We start from the raw sequence: 20,103 nt of genomic DNA, 5'->3' as shown, positions 1-20,103 counted from the left end.
GCTTCTCTTGAATAATATGTGTTTGATGTGTTTTGTCTGAAGTAATTATGAGACAATTCATTGAACGAAGCATTTTTAACCATGCTGAAGCTTAACTGCCTGAATGAGAAACATACAGGGCTTGTCTATACTACCACCTTCCTTCGAAGGAAGGATAGTAATTAGTTGGGAGCTTACTAATGAAGTGCTGCCGTGCACAGGCAGCACTTCATTAAGCAAAATTTTGAGGAGTAAGGGGACTTCGAAGTTGTCCTGGCACTTCGAAGTACCGGCAGGTGAGCTGTGGCTAGACGGGTGCTGGTATTTCCAAGTTTAACACTTCGAAGTTGCTGCAGGAGCTGGGGGGATTTGCTTATTGAAGTGCTGCCTATGCATGGCAGCACTTCATTAGTAAACTCCCAACACCCTAATTACCATCCTTCCTTCAAAGTAAAGTGGTAGTGTAGACAAGCCCACAGGGTTTTCTGGTGATTTTGATGCCATTTTAAGGTTTATAATGTGTAGGCATAACTGTGAAGAAATTCTACATGTGTCTGTAGTTCACATACAAATATTTCAAAATCTAAATGAGATTTGAATTGGTAACCAACTATTCTTTCTAGTTCTGGATTGATTATTTGGACAAAGCTTTGGGAGCTAGAGTAATTGAAGCTAATGCAAGGAGATCCACGTTATACTTCTCTTTGCTAGCCTAGCTTCCTGCAAAATGGACTATTCGCTGCAGGGGAGAGCTGTTGTTGATTCCCTACTGTTTACCCTTGATGTTTCTACTGCTTTTGGAGACAGCTTTAGTTTGTGGCTGAGGTCTTCAGGATCCCCTCTGGTAGAAGCTTATAAGGAAATGCGTTTTGTCTGTGATTCCTTCCCATGTAGCACTATCAAATTTTTGGGCTGCCATGGTCACCTACAGCCACCACCTTTGAAATTGAATGGGGGTGTTGTGGTTCCTTTTTAGGAATAGCTCCCTTAAAGAACTAGATATTTCAACATAGAACTTTTAGGTGCCTTGCCCTCCAGTAGAATCCACAGCCCCAAGTTAACACGTTCAGACTGCAGCGTGCAGACTTTCTGATTCCAGACTACAGCTTGACCTACATCCATAGAGCAAAAATAACAGGGCTTAGGTCTAAGTTTTAGCAGGACTCAAACTATGATCCACCACTCTTAGTAGGGTGCTAAGACCTGAATTCTGCGTGTTTGCTGGTCTGAGTTGGACTGATTTTTGTGCACATAGAAGGCAGGTCTGGGCTCAAACCTGAATAAGAGTTTGGGTCCATGCAAAGGCCATTCATCTGCACTAACTGTGGCCTTTTTTTCTTTTGAAGTTGTGCTCTGACTGGCACAATACTGCTGAACTGTTTGGAAGGGCACTCTCCCTGCTACATATTTTACTTTCACTAAATAAATTGTTTACCTGAATGTTGGGAAAAAAAAACATACTTTGGATTTTTCAAGTTTTCCATGTAGCAAATAGCCATTGGCTTTGCCCGTCTTCTAAGTGTGCATATACAAGCTTATACAGTTAGAATTCAGATTTTTAAAATTTGCTGTCTGAAGAACAAATTAAAACAAATCACAAGTTAAGTAAGTGATTTGGGAATTGATTTTAACTTTGGAAATTAAGATACATAAAGGTCATATCTGATCCCTAATTAACATTTATTATGTGAACAATTACTAGATCAGATTCATTGCCCAATTACACTTGCGGTCTCATGAATTTCAGTAATAATTATTTAACAGGAGCAGTGCTTTTTTTGTGCTGGCACTTGTTGCTACTGAGTACCGGCATCTCAGGAGCCCCAGTCATGGGACTGGCTGGAGGCAGGGGGTGAGGAGCTGGCTGAGTTCTGGCACTTATCTTTTTTAGGAAAAAAGGCACTGAACAGGATTGTGAGTTGGTAAGATCAGACCTTTGTCCTGTAGTTCCTTATAGATCTTAAATGATGCAGAAAGGAATAATGGACCAAATTTTCATATGTGTCCTTGTCTGTTGCTCACATTTTCACATCTGAGATTTTGTACATTCATACACTCACATGTCTACACATAAACTGAATTTTTGCAGGCAAATGTAGTTTCCATGAATATATCTGTTATGGGGCAGAGAGAAGGCTAGTGTGTCCTTGTAAAACTAGCTCTAGAAAAATGTGACCAGGTTGAAGCTTCTTTGAAAATTTATCTGGCCCTCCCTCTTAATTTGACCCCACTCTTTAAATACCCCTCTGAAACAACCCCCCCCCCACTCATGCATCTGGTGAAGTGGGTCTTTGCCCACGAAAGCTTATGCTCCAAAATATCGGTTAGTCTATAAGGTGCCACAAGACTTGTTGTTCTCGAAGCTACAAACTAATACGGCTACCTCTCTGATCCTGGCCAAGAAGAAAAATATCTTTGTAGCTGAGATATCAATGCTCCATTTTTCTTTGGAGGGGCAAAGGTTCTGGATGAAGCTGTTAAAGATAACCATGAAAGAGGTACTGTATGCAAAATGTGTAATCTATTCCTTCATTTTTAGTGCTTTAGCAGGATATAATGGCACTATCTTTGCATATGGACAGACGGGCAGCGGCAAGACTTTTACCATCACTGGGGGAGCAGAACGTTACAGTGATCGAGGGATTATTCCCAGGACTCTGTCTTACATTTTTCAGCATTTGGAGAAGGTACGGATCTTTGTCCTTTCCTTTTCATTAAAAAAAATCTGGTTTCCTAATACTGCATTGAATTACAGGAAACAATCTTAGTGGTAATGTTATAGTAAATCCTGACTTCAACCCACCCAAAGGAAAGAAATGCATACTTGAGGTAAAATGTAACTGCAGCTTTACCATAAAGTCACCACGAGTGGCTGATGAGCAGGTTGTTGCTGCCACTGAAAAATAATGGACACTGTTGGAATTATTCCAGTTTCTTATTTTTTGAGAACATCATTCTCAGGCTCACCCGGAGCAGAGTTTGATCAAATATTTGTCTTTGTCACCATCCTGTGTGTTATGTCTATGGTAGGTTGCAATGCACAGATGAAGTATCAGAATTATTTGTAATCCTATATAACCTTAGACCAGGAAGAGCAAATAAAAGGTGGACCATCAATTAGTTTTGTTTTTTTTTCATTTGAGCCTCCTTGCTTTTTGTGTCTTTGAGAGAAGCACAGATTAACTTTATGCAATGTCTGTAAAATTCACAATACAATTTGGTTTACTAGATAAAATTTATTGAAAGTCTTTTAAAAAGATCAGGTTACTTTCTTAGCGGTATTATTTTTTAATTAAATTATATTAATCCATGCTAACTGGGTGATCACAGTATTCCATGACAAAGTAACTATCACAGGTCCATAATCACAACTATTTGGTAAAATATTATGAGGAAACAGGTTCAGATTTCAATATCTCAGCTAGTTTAATTTTTCAAAAGCGAAGACATCCAAACCACAGTCATCTTTTTATGTGTGTGCTTTTTCTTTAATTTTAAGCATGTATGTAATATATTTATTAAACATACTAATATGGGTAGGAGACTCTTTCACTCACTGAAGTCTGGCATAGAGAGGGCAGATATTGTGCAAGTTCCTCTGCATAGCTACACATGTATGCCACATGAACAAGTAAAGCTGTAAATATCAAAAAGACGTCATGGAAGTTTTTGTCCATAATGCGGTCTATTCATGATGTACTTGTGTGCCATCTGTTACACATTTCACTTTTATAATAGAGTCTTTAGATCTGTTAAAAAAGGTATCTAGACCTAAAAGACTAATTAAACTTGTCTATAGAATACTTTCAAAGACAGTAAATTGTACTCATAGAACCAGTTTTGCAGATGTTCCACATGTAGCACTTGCATTGAAGCTCATGGAAGTTTTCTGTGTGTAGAGACTATGAATTTACCATTAATAAAAGAAAAAGTTGGTTAATATTAAACAGGAGGTTTACACAATTTCTACGGCTCTTTCCTAAAACCCTTACTTTGGAGTTTCATTCTGATTCACCACTCCTACTGTACCTCTTTTTATAACTTTACCAGTTATTCCATTTCTGAGTTTTTCCTGAGCAGCCACTGTCCCTAATAATAATTATTAGACAACTGCGTTAAGAACTGTGGTCAACAGGTCATACCTGCGGCCATGCAGGTAAATAAAGTGTCTGGTGGCCCACCAAGGCTAACCTTGGTGAACTGCATCCAGCCTGCTGGGCTTTTATTGCCAACCCCTGGTCTAATATGTCTTTAAAAATCAGCATAATACAATCTGCAATCACAAAAACTTAGTCATATGATTTTGCATGGTGTCACTGCAGAGTGAAGTTAAGGTAGTTTCGGTTCCCTAACTGCGCATATCTGTTTCACGTTCTTTTAAATTAAACCTTAACTGAATTTCCTGAGTTTATAATGTGTTATTTGGGAATTAAGTACAACATATGTGTAATGTATCAATGTAAACTATTTATACAATTATTGATTTGTATTGTGGTAGAAACTAGAGTGTTCAGTCAGGTAGCAGACCTCCTTTCTAGTAGGCTCTCTGCAAACAACAGCAGGGCAGCCTGAGGAGTTTACAACCACAAACAATGTACTCTATAAATGATATGTAAATGATATTACTTTCAACTGTCACTTAATCTTAATCTTAATTTTCCAGAAATGTACATGGGTTTCTAAATTTAAAATTTCTTATATGATCATTGAACAAGAAACTCAAAAAGAATGTGTCTGTGATATTTTCAGTGATTTTAAGATATGAAGTATTAATCTTAAATACTTTTAAAAATTAATTTTATGTCCAGTTTCACCAATATGTTTGGCTACTTATGCACAAGGGAACAGTGCATGGCAGCAACAGCATACTTGCCAGTCCAGCTAGGTTTTTGCTGCTTTGTTTTTGCTAGTGCACCACAAAGCAGCTGGAGCTTTCCCCTGCACATGTATGAGGACAGTTCTTGTGTCATTCTGGGTAAAGGAGCATTATTCTTCATCCTCTGATGGAGAAAAAAAATCATTCATTTATGAAGACTATCCAGACCATTCATATGACCATAATTAAAAATCTCCCACTATAGTGTATGCACACGTTTTAGGTTATACCTACACTAGAGAGTTGTCAACGAAACCCATGGATCCTTCACATTCCCAAGGAGTCTGTCAACCATAAATCAACAGAACGCAGCACTTCTGTCGACAGTATTCTGACGCTCCCCCATGAGGCAGAATGTATCTATCAACAGATTCTGTCAACAGAAAGCTGGCCTGGACGTTCTGGGCAGCTCTGTGCTGTGCTTCTAGATGGCTGATCTGTTGAGAGAGCGACTGGGCCGTCCATCCTCTCTGTCAACTGAGTGGATCGCTCTTACGATCCACTTGGCAGTCTTGCTGCTGTTGAAAGATATCTTCAGACAAACTCCTGTCGACAGAGTGCTGTATGGTAGACATAGCCTTAGTAGCTGCATCTACACTAGAGAGTTTTGTCAATAAAACCGGGGTTTTGTTGACAAAACTCGGAACATCTACACACAAAATGGGTTTTGCCAGCAGTGTCTTGACAAAACTCAGGACTTTCCCTGAAAGTATTACCCTCTCTTCATTGAGGAATAATGCTTCTGTCGACAGACTACTGTCAACAAAAAGTGCAGAGTAGATGCTCTGGAGGGGATTTTTGTCGACAGAGAGGTCCTCCATGATGCTGGCTAGCTGGACCCAGTAGGTGCTCTCCCCACTGCAATCAGGGCTCTATGGTCTGGTCCTCCAGCCACCCTTAAAGGTACAGAGAGTCCAGGATGCTCTGTAGCAGGAAGCAGGCAGTGTGGAAGCAGCCCAGTGTACGTGCTGTCAGCAGCCACACCTCCGCAGTCACTCCCTGACCCAGAAGCTATGGCACAGGGGGCCAGAGACTCCCCTGGACCCCCTAGGAATACCTCTGAGGGGTTCCAGGACCCACCCCAGACTACAAAGAAGCAGGCACCCTCCTGGTCTGGAGAAGAACTTAAGAACCTCCTGGCCCTCTGAGCAGCTGAGGCTGTCCTCCTGTACCCAGCAGCAAAGTACTGTAATGCCCCAGGCTATGCCCACCTTTTAGCAGCCCTGGTGGAGTGGGGCCACCCCTTCCACACCCTGGAGCAGGCCGAAGTGAAGGAGCTCCACTAGGGCTGTGTTTTGGCTTGGGACGTGAGGTGGTGGTCAGGGGCAGGGATGGCCACGTGACCCTATTGTGAAAAGCTGCATCAGCTACCGGGGGGTGAAGATGGTGCCCCCAGCATGACCACCCTGAACACTGGGGAGGAGCCAGAGTGAAGACAGACCACCTCCCCGGAGCCTCAGGGGGAGCCAGAGTCTGATTCTGACTTGAGCCAGTGGACCCTGATAGTCATCCTGGACTTAAGCTCTCAAGTGGGTCAATGTTCAAGGCATCACCAGTGTTTGGGGGGACCGTCAGGTGAGTACACACACTTCCCAGATGTGCAGCCCGCCACGGTGGGCTTGGCAGTGAGGGGCCATGTCTGGCTTCTTATACCTGGGGCCAGCATCAGCCAGCCAGCCATGAAGGAAGGTCTCCTCCTTGCTTTCCACAATATTGTGAAGGGCACAGCACACCCCTGCCACTTGTGGTACATTCAGCTCCCCTACATCCAGAAGGGTGTGGAGATACCCTGAAGCTCTTCCTGGGACCAGGGCATGACTGGGGCCTTTTCTGGCTCCATGACACGCAGCACAGCACAGGGATCTCCCTTGAGCCATGTGAGCTCCATGCATGGGCTGTGCTCTCTCTTGTGGGGATTGCAAAGTTCTGGTGCACAGGAAGAGGGCGTTGGAGAGGTGCTCCTGGAAGGGCTTGACAGCCATGCAACTGCATCCACCGTGTTTCCTGTCCCATTCTGTCGAGAGAACAGCTGTGGCTGCGTGGCTGCTCTCTGTTGACTGTTTTGATCTGCTTTTGAGTGTAGACGTGATCTGTCAACAGAAAAGTTCTTCCATAAGATCTCTCCTGACAGTAACTTCTGTCGACAGATCGCTGTAGTGTACATGTAGCCAGTGAGTTTAAACAATATAGGGAGGAGGTTTGTAGCAGCTACATTATTCTGTTTTTTGATTCAGGATAACAATAACAAAAAACCTGAAATAATGTTGGCAATTTTTAGAAGACCTATTTTAAAATTAATTTTAACTCCTAATTTATTTAAATGATTTACTTTTAAATTCCTAGAAATATCATTTTATATTTAAAAAGTAAATGTTGTAATTGGGAATTGGGGGAGTTATGCTGTATTTTTCGTGCATAACGGGCACTGAGTCCTTGCTTTTAAGTTCAAAGCACTACTGAGTCTTAATTATGGAGTATAACTAGCACCTCTTTAAATCTTGCCAGTATTTAGTCCTTTTATACTACTTTTCATCCATAGATCTTAAACTGCTTTTCAAAGGAGGTTAGGCAATACTGTCCATTTTCTACAGATGAGGAAACGCTGGCTCTTATGATTATGCAATATAGTCTTCTAGTTAGTGGTAGGTTTGTGGGAAATCACTAGGTTTGGGACCTTGAAAAATATTTCTCTTGCAACCAAAGAATGTTGGAAGCTTTCCTCAATGGCCAAAGGCATTTTGCCACCTGTTTGTCTTTTAGTAGGAGAACAAATGCCAAATTTAATTCTTGTTAATTTTGGTTTTATTTGTTTTTGACTTGCTGACCTTTTACGCTATAGATCAGTCTTTCATAATTTTTTACAGAGGCACTAAAGGAGCCTGAAATGTTAAGTATATGGTATAATGAAAGGTTAACTGAGCGACATGAATGATATCACTAATGCCTCTTGAGCCTGTATATAACAGTTCTGAAAGGGACTTCCTAGTTTTTTGGGCTGAAATTCGTACCCCTCTTCACAAAGCATGAATAATTAGTCTTTTTTGCAGGTAACTCAACATATATGGATGGAAACAGATTCCAAGATCCAGTCTAGGATGAGTTTTTGACTCATGTACCCCTCTAATTGTTGATTCAGTAGCATGACTCCCAGTGGTCTCGTCTGCGCTGACCCACTTGGAGCTGCCATAAAGCCCCACTTTATGACAAGAAAAAAGTATAGTACTCTTCCCAGTCTGCAAGGGTGATCAGCTTTTTCCTCCCTCTCCCTCAGAGGAGGTCACTGTTGCTGTGGATATTGTATGGACCCTAATTATCTGGGTTATTTTTTTGTCCTTAAAACAAGAGTTTAACCTATGCAGTTCATTAAAGATGATGAAACAGTGTAGAAAATCTCATATGGTCTAAAATTTGCTTTTTCATCCTCCTATCTTAACTAAAATGGTTTAGTTTATTATATGATTTAGAGAAGTAATTAAAATATCTCCCACCAACAAGCAACAGGTATTTTTCACTTTGTACTAAAGTGTTTTTGGTGACGCACAAAGGAGGAAGAAGTTGGAGAACCTAGCACTGTTGCCAGGGATAAGGTAGGGAGTTGTGGGCAGTCCATCAAAGGATTCCATGAACTGGTCTTTCTCATCAAAAGTGTAAGAATACCTGCTAAAATTTAATCTTCATTTCAAAAACCAGCAAAATTATCTACTTTCCCATTGGAGAGAAACAAATCAGTGAGGAGATAACTATTATTGTCAGGTTTCTAAGAAGTTGTGACAAAGAGCAACATTTCATTCATTATGTCTCTATGGCCATGTCTACCCGTGCCCCTCTCTTTTGGAAAAGGCATGTTAATGAGGCACTTCAGAACAGGTTACTGAGGTGCTGACATGCATATTCAGCGCCTCATTGGCATAATGGCAGCCAGCTGTGCTTTGAAAGTGCTGCTTTTGAAATGTAGACTGGCTGTGTAGTCATGGATGCATCAAAATAAGCGCCACACTGAAATTCCCTTATTCCCAATTCATTCTGGGAATGAATCAGATTTAATATTCTGTTTCCAGCATGCCCTCCAACAACCATCTATGGTGTACGAGTGGCACACTGGCCCCTTTCATGTTCATGGGTGCTCCATCCATACACACCTATGCTCCATTGGTGATAACTTAACTGACAAAAAGGATTTTCACTGGCCCCAGATGAATATGAATTACACCCATAGAAAGTGACATCTCTTTTATCATCAGCTCTTTCCACAATATAAATTACCTCTGGGGGGGAGATTTATTACCTATCTAAATCGCATTCCAAACAGACTCTGTCTCATTTCTAATGCTAGCAAACATGATTGAAAAATAATATTGAAAAAGAGGAAAAGTCAAGTGGAAGGACCAATCTAGGACTATTTTAATCATTTAAAACCAGATTTGCTAGTATGCTAAATACATTTGCAATATATAAATGGTCCAAAATTGCCTTAAAGTACCTACTCATGGTTAGAAGATAATTAATATTTTGCAGAAGGATCCTGTGTTGCTAGAAAGCTGGCAGAGCTGTCATAACTACTTTCTATGCCAGCAACAGCTCTTCTCACCTTGGGTCTAAGAAAGCAAGGGGGTATGATAGAGCAGAGTGAATCTTACAGCAGTGAAGTCAAAGCTGCTCCTAACTTGCACTGGTCTCTGGGCAGTTCAGACTCATAACAGCACAAAGAGTTCCTTATTAATAAAGCAGAAAATTGAGCTCTTAATATTTAATAGCCTTTTGTTTTACTTTTTATTCAAAAATTCCCCTTACCATATACATAGCTCTGTGGTTGAGCAGTTCAATATTTAGGGTGACCATCCATCCCATTTTTACTGGCACAATCCCTTATTTAAGCTGTCTCAAAGGTGTCCTGACTTTTTTAGGAAAAGGAACAAATTTTCCCGTATTTTGTTTGGTTCCTGTTCCCTGGCACCCGGCGTCCTGAGGTAACAGTCACTGCTCCTTGGGAGCTCTGATGCAGGGCAGCTGCACAGTTCACTGGTGCCCTGTGCCTCAGGGCAGCAGCTTCTGCTGTCAAGGAGCTCTTCTGTGGGGCAACTTCCCTATTCCCTGGCACGGCAGCCCACACTACCAGGGATCCCTGACACCAGGTGGCTGCTGCATTCCTAGGTCCCCCCGTCTGGGAGGCTGCACAGCCCCCATCCAAAGTGCCCCACCATGGAGCAACAGCCCCCATGGCCAAGGAGCAGATCCCATATCCCTGGGAGCTGGTATGCCGTATTTGCCATAGGGTGGTATGGTTATACTATCTATATTATAGGGTTTTTTTTTCATCTACCCATAATGTGTCTTTTAAAACAGTTTACCTGAAAATCTCTGCTGTGATGATTAGTAAGAAAACTCATTCTGGAAATATTTTATTCAATGAGAACAAAAGGTTTGTGTCTCAAAATAATCAGAGTGGATTAGAAAACTGTCTCCGTAAGTGTGATGAGTGCTTTCCCAGTGACTTCAGCCTATGAAATAAATTAACTCCCTTTTACTTTAGAAATTGTAGTTCATTATTTTGACATTTACATTGTTTAGCTTTGGGGGAGGAGAGAATTCTGTCTGCAGAAACCTCTTGGGTCGTATTACATTCTGGCAACAGAGAATACAGAAAGAAAGTGGGGCTACGAAGGATAACTAATAACATACATAGTCTTCAGGTAGTTTGTTAAAGAATATGGAAAGCAATGTTCGAGTGGAGTTTCTAAAATGAAAATCTTTGATGTTTCCTAAAAAAGGGATCATCTCCTTATCCATAATCTGAAGGGTATACTTTTTATAGTAGCATGATGTTTTGTCAGAGAAGTGAAAAATGGTATATTACACAATTGCTGCTTCTAACTGTAAGCAGACTTCTTTAGATATATGGAACCAATAAAAAAAAAAGCAGGCTGAACTTGCTTCTAATCATGGGTGTGGGTCTTTTTTTTTTTTTTTTTTTTTAAAAAAGTCTTCATGCATATGACAGTGGACAGACTTGAAAGTGTCACGAATTGAAAATGTAAAACATATCCAGAAAAAGAATGAGAGAGAGGGTGAGGATGCAGCACGGAAGCTCTAGTGATATATTTGTCCATCTGCCGTAAGGCTTTTGCTGCTATTTATGGCCCTTTTTATTTTCTTTCCTATTCAGGACAGCAGCAAAGTGTACACAACCCATATTTCCTACTTGGAAATCTACAATGAATGTGGTTATGATCTTTTGGACCCAAGACATGAAGCCTCCAAATTGGAAGATCTGCCGTGAGTAACAAAAACTACAAAGAATCATCAGGGATAAAAAATCACTTTCAGATTGCCTGTTTCATTGTTTTCCTTTGAAACTGTATGGCAATGACCTCAGATTTAATTAACTCAAATAATTCATTTTTATCAACATTTTCAAAAGCTTCTGTTATTATATTTTGTATGTATCGACATTGTGCAAAAATATATGAGTAATTGAATAATAACTGATAAGGTTCACAGGAGTCAGCACAATAAAATAAAGGAATAATTGTTCTTACTTGTTGCAATTAATCCACTTCCCCCTATGTTGTAGGAGTGACTAGACAGATATAACAGAGTATCATTGCTTTGTAACTAGTATGCAGAAGCATATTTCACTTATGCACTTATTTCCTTCAGGAGTGATTGTTTTTAAATGCTGGACCTTGCAGAATACAATGTGTTAGTAAAGAAGGTGAAGACCAAGAGCAATTTGAAAACACAGTACAGTTTTTCAGAATAGATGATCATCAAAGTACAGTTTCTGCTGATTAAATATTTAGTACACTATTAACATTTGCGTGACCTGAGTAAATCACAGTGGCTGTTTCTACACATGCCACTTTCTCCAAAAGCAGCATGCTAATATATGGCCCAAAATATGCTAATGAGGTGCGGATGCAAATTCCCCACACCTCATTAGCATAAGGTCACATGATTTGGAGTCTGGAAGACGCTCTTCCGGACTCCAAAGCAACGGGTAGAAGTGTGGCTCCTGGGTGGGGGGGGGAGGGGTTCTTTCCAGAAGGAAGTCCTCCTTCCAGAGGCCCCTTCTTCCCAAAAATTTTTGGGAAGAAAGGGCCTCCAGAAGGAGGACTTCCGTCTGGAAGACCCCCCGGAGGCAGCGCTTCTACCCGTTGTTTTGGAGTCTGGAAGAGTGTCTTCTGGACTCCAAATCATGTGACCTTGTGCTAATGAGGCGCAGGGAATTTGCATCCACTCCTCATTAGCGTATTTTGGGCCCTTTATTAGCATGCCACTTTCAGAGAATAACTGTGAAAGTGGCATTTGTGGAAACGGCCAGTGTTTGCAGACCTAAATTCAGTGTGGCAAAACCACTTCACATCCCATTTGGCAACATTTGAAGAGTAAGTGGTTTTGATAATTGGTTTATCCCAGGATTAAAGAGCAGTTGTTAATTGCATAGGGGAACAAGAAGAAGTCCTGTGGCACCTTATAGACTAACAGATATTTTGGAGCATAAGCTTTCATGGGCAAACACCCGCTTCGTCATGGTCTGGATGCATCTGATGAAGTGGGTCTTTGCCTACGAAAGATTATGCTCCAAAATATCTATTAGTCTGTAAGGTGCCGCAGGATTTCTTGCAGTTCTCGAAGATACAGCCTAACATGGCTACCTCTCTGATTCTTGCATAGGGGAAGTTATTCAAGAATAACTTCAATAAGTCTACTGTGGAGTGTGCATAAAACACTGATTTGGTGTGTGCGTGGCATTGTCAAAGCCGTCATATGTTCTTCAGGTGTGTGGCTGTGGAATTTGTAGTAGAATTCACTTTCTGGCCACAGTTTCACACTCTAGAATCTAAGTTTTAATTTTAAAAAAGTTGCCAGTTCTTGTGTTTGTGAAGGTAATCTGTGCCTTACCTTTCTCTTCTGGAAAATGGGAATAATTATACTTATCTGCTATTGTACAATGCTTTGAGTTCTTTGGTTAAAAAATACTGCTGCATATTATTCATTTATTTAGTCACCAGGAGGTAAACCTCTGGGACATATTATGCATCTTCTGTTTATTAAACTCTGCAGAAAAATCAGAGTATGATTTTAAAAATAACTTCATTTTGAAGTCCATTTTTGCTGGTGTAAATAGCTGTTCCTGAAATTAATTGTGGGTACAAATGTTATCACATAGCTATCCAATTGTTTGAATTGCAGACACAGTTATTTGTAGTCGTGGGTGTGCGTGTAAAGAGAGGCCGCTTTTAAAAACTTAGTTTTCAGTGTTTATTAATATAATGAATTTATACATAATCACAACTGGTTTGTATTTTGCATCATGATTAAGAATCTCTTGTAGCTGGTGTGAGGGAACTATAAGAAAGTTAAAATTACAAGGAGATTTCATTCTGGAGTTAAGTCTGAAATGCATTGGGATTGATAATGGAGTTGAGTGGTAGCCATACAGAATAGTTTATGTCAATAAGGTTAATCAGAGAGAATCAAATTATAGTCTGTATAGTAACTACTTTTCAAAGGTAGATTTGTAACTATTAAACAATTTTGTATGTTACATTAGCACATAAGAATATAAGAACGACCATACTGCGTCAGACCAAAGGTCCATCCAGCCCAGTAGCCTGTCTGCCGACAGTGGCCAGTGCCAGGTGCCCCAGAAGGGGTGGACCAAAGACAATGATCAAGCAATTTGTCTCCTGCCATCCATCTTCAGCCTCTGACAATCAGAGGCCATGGACACCATTCCTACCCTTGGCTAATAGCCTTCTGTCGACCTAACCTCCATGAATTTATCTAGCTCTTCCTTAAATTCTGTTATAGTCCTAGCCTTCACAGTCTCCTCTGGCAAAGAGTTCCACAGGTTAACTATGCACTGAGTGAAGAACTTTTTTATTAGTTTTAAACCTGCTACCCATTTCTTTCATTGGGTGTCCTCTAGTTCTTTTATTATGGGCACAAGTAAATAACTTCTCCTTATTCACCCTCTCCACACCTGTCATAATTTTATATTCCTCTATCATGTCCCCCCTCAGTCTCCTCTTTTCTAAACTGAAAAGTCCCAAACTTTTTAGCCTCTCCTCATACGGGACCTGCTCCAAGCCCCTAATCGTTTTAGTTGCCCTTTTCTGAACCTTTTCCAGTGCCAGGATATCTTTTTTTAGGTGAGGAGACTACATCTGTACTCAGTATTCAAGATGTGGGCATACCATAGATTTATATAGGGGCAGTAAGATACTCCTTGTCTTATTTTCTATCTCTTTTTTAATAATAACTAACATCCTATTTGCCTTTTTGATGCCTCTGCACACTGTGTGGATGTTTTCAAGGGACTATCCACGATAACTCCGAGATCTCTTTCCTGATTAGTTGTAGCTAAATAAGCCCCCATCATATTGTAAGTATAGTTAGGGTTATTTTTTCCAATGTGCATTACATTACACTTAGCCACATTAAATTTCAGTGGTCAAAAATTTGTATTTATGCAGTAGATATAACAACACCTTTAAAGCCCTGCATTGGTTATTTTGTATCAAGAATCTTTTATTTAAAAAAAAAAATCCTAACTGTAGTTTTACCTAATGATCTCAACAACTTGTAAAGAGCTATTGCAAACTTATCAAGACAGTTATATGGGTTTTCACAACTTTTAAAATTAGATATACTGTACACTTACATTTTAAAAACTAAAAAAGGAGCATAAATTGTTCATAAAAATTTATTCCACTGTGCTGTTTTATTTGCTACTGCACAAATAATTACCCTTAGGTCTGTATAATTTAGATGGAGATTTTATAAAATCTGCGATGTGTTGAGCATCTGCGCTACTCTTCATTTTCTCAGAGTCATAGTTGCTCCACACATCTATGGAGCTGATCATTGATCTTCTGTATATAGTGTCTGTTCGTGCCAGGTTCATTGAAGAACTCACCTTAAACTGTAAAAGCTATGACCATGAAATTTGGTACGCAGCTTCCTCTTACCCTAACTTAAACCAAGGTTAGGCTTTGGTTGTGCCTGGGAAGTGGGAAATGCCTGAAATTCCAGGATTTCCCAGAACATGGAAAGGGAGGGGCACTGACAGGAGAGACAACATACTTTAGTCTCACCACTCCCGGCAGTGAGCGCAGGGAACAGCCATACTGCAGAGTGACCACTGGGGGAAGCTGCAGTAGGAAAACAGTGTTCACATAGAGATAGGGTTCTCCACCCTGCTGGGAAGGTAAGTGCCCTTCTGCCCCTAACTCCCCCAGTGCTTGGCCACAGCTCCCTGCTGCCCCTCTCTGCAACACCCCCATACAATTAAGTCCCGTCCCCCCCCGCCCCAATGCTGCAGCCACGAACCCTGGCCCTGCCACCCCCAAGCTCAAGCTGGGGCTGAGAAAACCGCTCTGGCTGCAGGACAGTCACTCTCCCTGTGATGGGGAAAAGCCACAGCCACAGCCCTAGCCCTTGTTCTGGCTCCCCTGCTGCTGCTGATCTTAGGCCATGGAAAACAGCCATGGACCCAACCCATCCCTTCTGCTGCTGCTGGGCTGGGGCTGGGGCCAGAGCCTGGAAAAAAGCCCAGGCCCCTCCCTCCCACTCCTGCTGGGCTGGGGCTAGGAAAAAAGCCACGGTGGGGGAAGCAACCTCCCAGCAAGGAACCCAGCCACAGCCTCCCCCAGAATGTGGGAAGGCGCCTCCCACACAATACAGAAGCTAGCCTGGCCTAGCCCAGTCTTCCTACCAGGAGATCCTGGGGCCAGAAATGCAACTCAGACCCCACACAAGGAGATGCTGTGGCTGGGCAGCACAGCCCTGCTCCCCATACAGAACAGCTCCTCCTTCACCATTGTGGCTGTTTCCCAGTAAGCCCCCTGAGTTCTCCCAACCCCCTGCCATAAGTCTGCTCTGCAACAGCCCCCTCCCTACCCCCCACCTCAAACCCTCTACCCTCAGCCCTGCCTCCACTGCTCTCATTTCGCTATATTCTACCCCCTGCCCTGGATCCCACTCCCAATAACCCTACTTAACATCTACACACCCACCCTGTTCCCTGCCCCTCCCACATACTCTGGGCCCTCTGTCCTCATCTCTACCTTCTCCTGCCACGCCAACACCACCCCTTCCACTAAGCTCCCCAGTCCTCCCAGCCTGGGCTCTCCTCTGTCACCACCCCTGGCCACAGCCAACCCCCACGCCCCAACACCGCTTCTAAGCCTCAGCGCCCACCAAGCCCTGTCTCCCAGCCCTTACCGTCTTTGTGTCACAGTCCTCCCCAGCCTAAGCTACCCCCACACCAAAACCCCTGATGTGACATCTACAGTCCCTATCCCTTACCTAGACTCCCTTCACTCCCACCAAATGCTGTATTCTGAGTCCCCCCCCCACCCCTCACTCCAGCATGCTCCACTCCCTGTTCTGAGCACCTTCATGCCCAAACCTCCCATCACTTCGTCACCCCCACCCCCTACCCTTAGCCCCACCACACAACCAGCCCTCTATGCTTACCTGCTACCTCGTGCCCTCACTGCAGCATCCTTGATCCCCTGCCCAAACCCCCCCAGCTCACCCAGCCCCCTGCTCTCTTACAACACCCACCCACTACTGTCAGCCCTCCCACACCCGAACACTCACATACCCCTTCTGTTTATTCTAACAAAAGACAAAAAGTCTGCAAATGTTGTCTACCAACAAGAGCTATGTAATCTTTGAATCTCTCTCAGACTTTTATTAATACAAATTTATTTTTTCCTTCATTTTCTAAAAACACAATCATTTGCGTAAACCAGCTACAGTTTCCTTTTATTTTTCAAACAGAAAAAACACACCCTTCTCTTAAATACCCAAAGAATCCCAGGACAATTTGATAGTAAGAAAATATTTAGAGAAGGGTCAAAGTCTTGACAAATCTATTCAAGTATGAGATAAAAAAAAGTATACAATAAGGAACTTTTGAACTGAAAGGTGACTGTTCGTCCCATTTCAAAGGATCTCACAGTATTTAACACATCAGTAAGACTCTGTATAAGGCCTTGATATGGAGTTTAGGTGCCAAATAGAGTCCTGTGCAGGCTCTGTGCACTTGAGTGAAATTCGCCAATATGAGCAAGAATAAAAGAGGTGAAGAAATATGTCCTTTTGGAACAGAAAGAAAAGGATCAAATAAGCTGGTAAAATATTCTAATTGTTTGGAAAGTAGAATCAACAAACATTGTCAAAGAAGAAAATGAACCATTGTGAACCAAAGAAAGAGACTGGCAATACTCAAACAAGTCAAACATTATTCCTGACATTACTAGGGTGACCACATTGCCCTATGGCAAATATGGGACACTGGCCTCCGACGATGGGGGTGGGGCTGCTGTCCCATGTTTGGGTTCCTTGGCAATGAGGGCTGCTGCTCCAGATTAAGTCACCAGGGATGCGTGCTCTGCAGCCTCCTGTGGGGAGGCACCAGGAATGAAGGGGAGTGGAGGATGGGGCCTCCAGAACCCCTTGGTGGTTGGGGGAGGGTGTTCCAAAGCATCCTGGAGGGTGGGGGCAGGGAATGAAGAAGGAGCTGGCTCCCTGAGGTGTAGGAAGCCAGGGAAAGAGGCAGCTGACCTGTGGAGGGGCTCCCTGGCAGTGGGAACTGCCTCCCCTAAGTGTAGGGTACCAGTGAATGAGGCAGTCACCCCTTTGTGCAGTTCTCTGGCAGTGGGGGCTGTCACCATGGATTGCGAGGGAATGGGGTAGGTGCTCCACAGAGAAGCTCCCCTGCATCAGGAGCTGCTTCCACAAGGTGCAGAGCTCTGGGGAACAGGGCATCCATCCAGTGGAGGAGCTCCCTGGCAAGAGAGGCTGCCACTCCAAGACACAGGGTGTCAGGAAGTAGGAGCCCCATAAAATATGGGACAATGTTCTTATTTTCTTTAAAAAGTCAGGATGCCTGTGAGACAGCTTAAATAAGGGAGTGTCTTGATAAAATGGTGGATGGTCACAATAGACATTATGCCACTTTCCAGTTCAACACAAGGATTAACCACAGAATGACATGTAAGATCATTCAATTTACCATAATAAGCACAAACCATGGAAAGTGGACAGTTGTCTCACTAATAGTTCTTGAAATGCTAAATGTAAAGGCAGTGTTTAATGAATGTGAAGAGAAGAAATCAAATTTTGACCAAAATATATTAAAAGAAGACCCAATAGAAAGTGATAAAAGAAGATAAGTGCAAAATTGATTTTGCTTGATATGCTAACATGTACATTACGCCTATCTTGACACCATTTCCTCTTTTTCTACATCTAAACCTGACACTTAACATTGTTACAGAACTAAAATAATAATTTCAAACAGCCACCATCTAAAGAATTTACTGGTTGGCATTTAAATTATCAGTGACTTAGAAAAGGTCCTGGATTCCCCTGGTAGATAAGGGTGTATATAAGATCTACTCTGATAATGGTACACCTGAAAAAAAAAATAACATTCTCGCATTGGACAACAACTCCCACTTACTACAAACCATAATATTCCAAGGAAGGCCATGGTTGCTTAAACCAGAGATCAAAATAAACTTTTTAATCCGTCAGTACCATAACAAGGGAAATGCTAAAGACTAAGAACAAAAGATGTAACTGCTCAAAACCTTATAAAAATTGTCTCCCTCATACAACCACCACTGTACTGAATATAGGTTGTAGGCTCCATTGACGCTATCTAGAGCATTTTTGTCTTGAAAAATATAATCCATGATCACTGAGTTCTGGAAATTGATTGAAAAGAGTTCTCAATATTGTTTTATTTCTCCACAGCCATCCAAGGGCTTCAGGGTTCACTTGACTGCTGACATGTAAGACTAAACCAACTATTATAAGAAGAACTTATAGATCACTTTACAAAGGAAGCCACAGGGTCAAAAGAATCTACGCTCAGGATAAATGACAGTTTTTCTTCCATTTGGTTTGTAGTGCAAAAAAACCAACAGGCTATCTCCTTATTCTAGGCTAAACAATGTGTGTGTCAGCCATTCCCTCTTTCAGTGGTTATACAAACTATAAAATCTGGAGACTGGCTACCGTCCATAGATATAAAAGACCCATATTTTTACATACCAGTAATTCTTAGTACACTGAAAATTCCTGAGGTTCATAATATTAGGTCAGGCCTTTCACTAGAAAGTTTATCCCTTTGGAATGAAGAGCGTTAACTGTATATTTTAGTTTACTCATGAACGTCTGTTAGTACTGCATACCAAAGGTTAATAGGATATCTAGGTTTGACCTGTCATTTTTCTGGATGCTAATAGAAAGAGTGAGACAGGAAATGACATTGGGGGATAAATGGTACTGATCCATTCTTTCAAAGATTGGATTTAATATAATCCACAAAAATATTACAACTAGAACTAACCCAGACCTTGGAATGCAAAAGAGCTAATTTCAGCACAGAGCATGAAATATTTCTCCCCATTCATAAAAGGGTCTCTTCATTTTATCTATTCATCTATCTCACCAAAATAAGGAAGGATTAGTCAGTGAAACCTTTTCTGAAGCCACTACTTCAAATCACAGTTTCAACTTATCAGAATCATCTAGTGAGACTGTCTTTGTGACGACAGAAGTCACTCAACTCATCTTATTTCTGGTGTTCTTTTGAGGAAAGCTTTACTTTAAAGTGATGGTGGGCAACCTGCAGCCCATCGGGCTTCTATGTGTGGTTCACAAGACATTTTGTTTACTGTTGCCCATTCACAGGATTGCTAGATTCCACTGGTTTCTGTCCGTGTTGATTTCTTCTTGTTGGCATTACTAAAGTGACATGCACATAAAGCAGGGGCACACAAAGTGAAAGGTGTGCTAACTGCACACAATACTGATTGTAAGAGCCATGCACCCTCTCTCTGCATCCAGTCAACGTGGTGCTATTGTTTAGTCAGCACATCCCACAAATTCTAAGTATGCAAACACAATTGGCAAGACTACCTTATCCTGAGAGGCTGCCTTGGTTATAACAATCTTGCAGCCCACTGAGATGAAGGAGGACCACTCACGCTGCCCACTCACTAACCTACATTGTCCATCACTGCTTTACAGTGTGAGAGCAATGTTCTAAATAAATAAGGAAGTGTGAGTGAGACATGAGAAGCAAAGGTGTCTCCACTATTGTTTGCATTGCTTATTGGCTATGTCATAAGACAAGTGACCTTAGAAGGCAAATAAGGAATTTTATGGACATATTCTAAAGTACAATAGAGCGACCTTGGTTTTGCTGATGATAATTGTCC

The 20,103-nt window shown here is 41.8% G+C and overlaps 1 protein-coding gene across 1 annotated transcript in view; it reads left to right on the top strand.

The window, feature by feature from the left end:
• KIF6 (kinesin family member 6) overlaps positions 1 to 20,103 on the top strand; it is a 310,424-nt gene that overhangs the window by 13,394 nt on the left and 276,927 nt on the right. The window contains exons 4-5 of the mRNA XM_074988562.1: positions 2,519 to 2,666; positions 11,019 to 11,128. Coding sequence (XP_074844663.1) covers positions 2,519 to 2,666; positions 11,019 to 11,128 — 258 coding nt within the window. The remainder of the gene's footprint in view (positions 1 to 2,518; positions 2,667 to 11,018; positions 11,129 to 20,103) is intronic.

The sequence above is a fragment of the Carettochelys insculpta genome, chromosome 3 (assembly GCF_033958435.1).
Source record: "Carettochelys insculpta isolate YL-2023 chromosome 3, ASM3395843v1, whole genome shotgun sequence".
Lineage (NCBI taxonomy): Eukaryota > Metazoa > Chordata > Testudines > Carettochelyidae > Carettochelys > Carettochelys insculpta.
The sequence above is the reverse complement of the archived record's forward strand: the minus strand, read 5'-3'. Positions and strand labels throughout refer to the sequence as shown.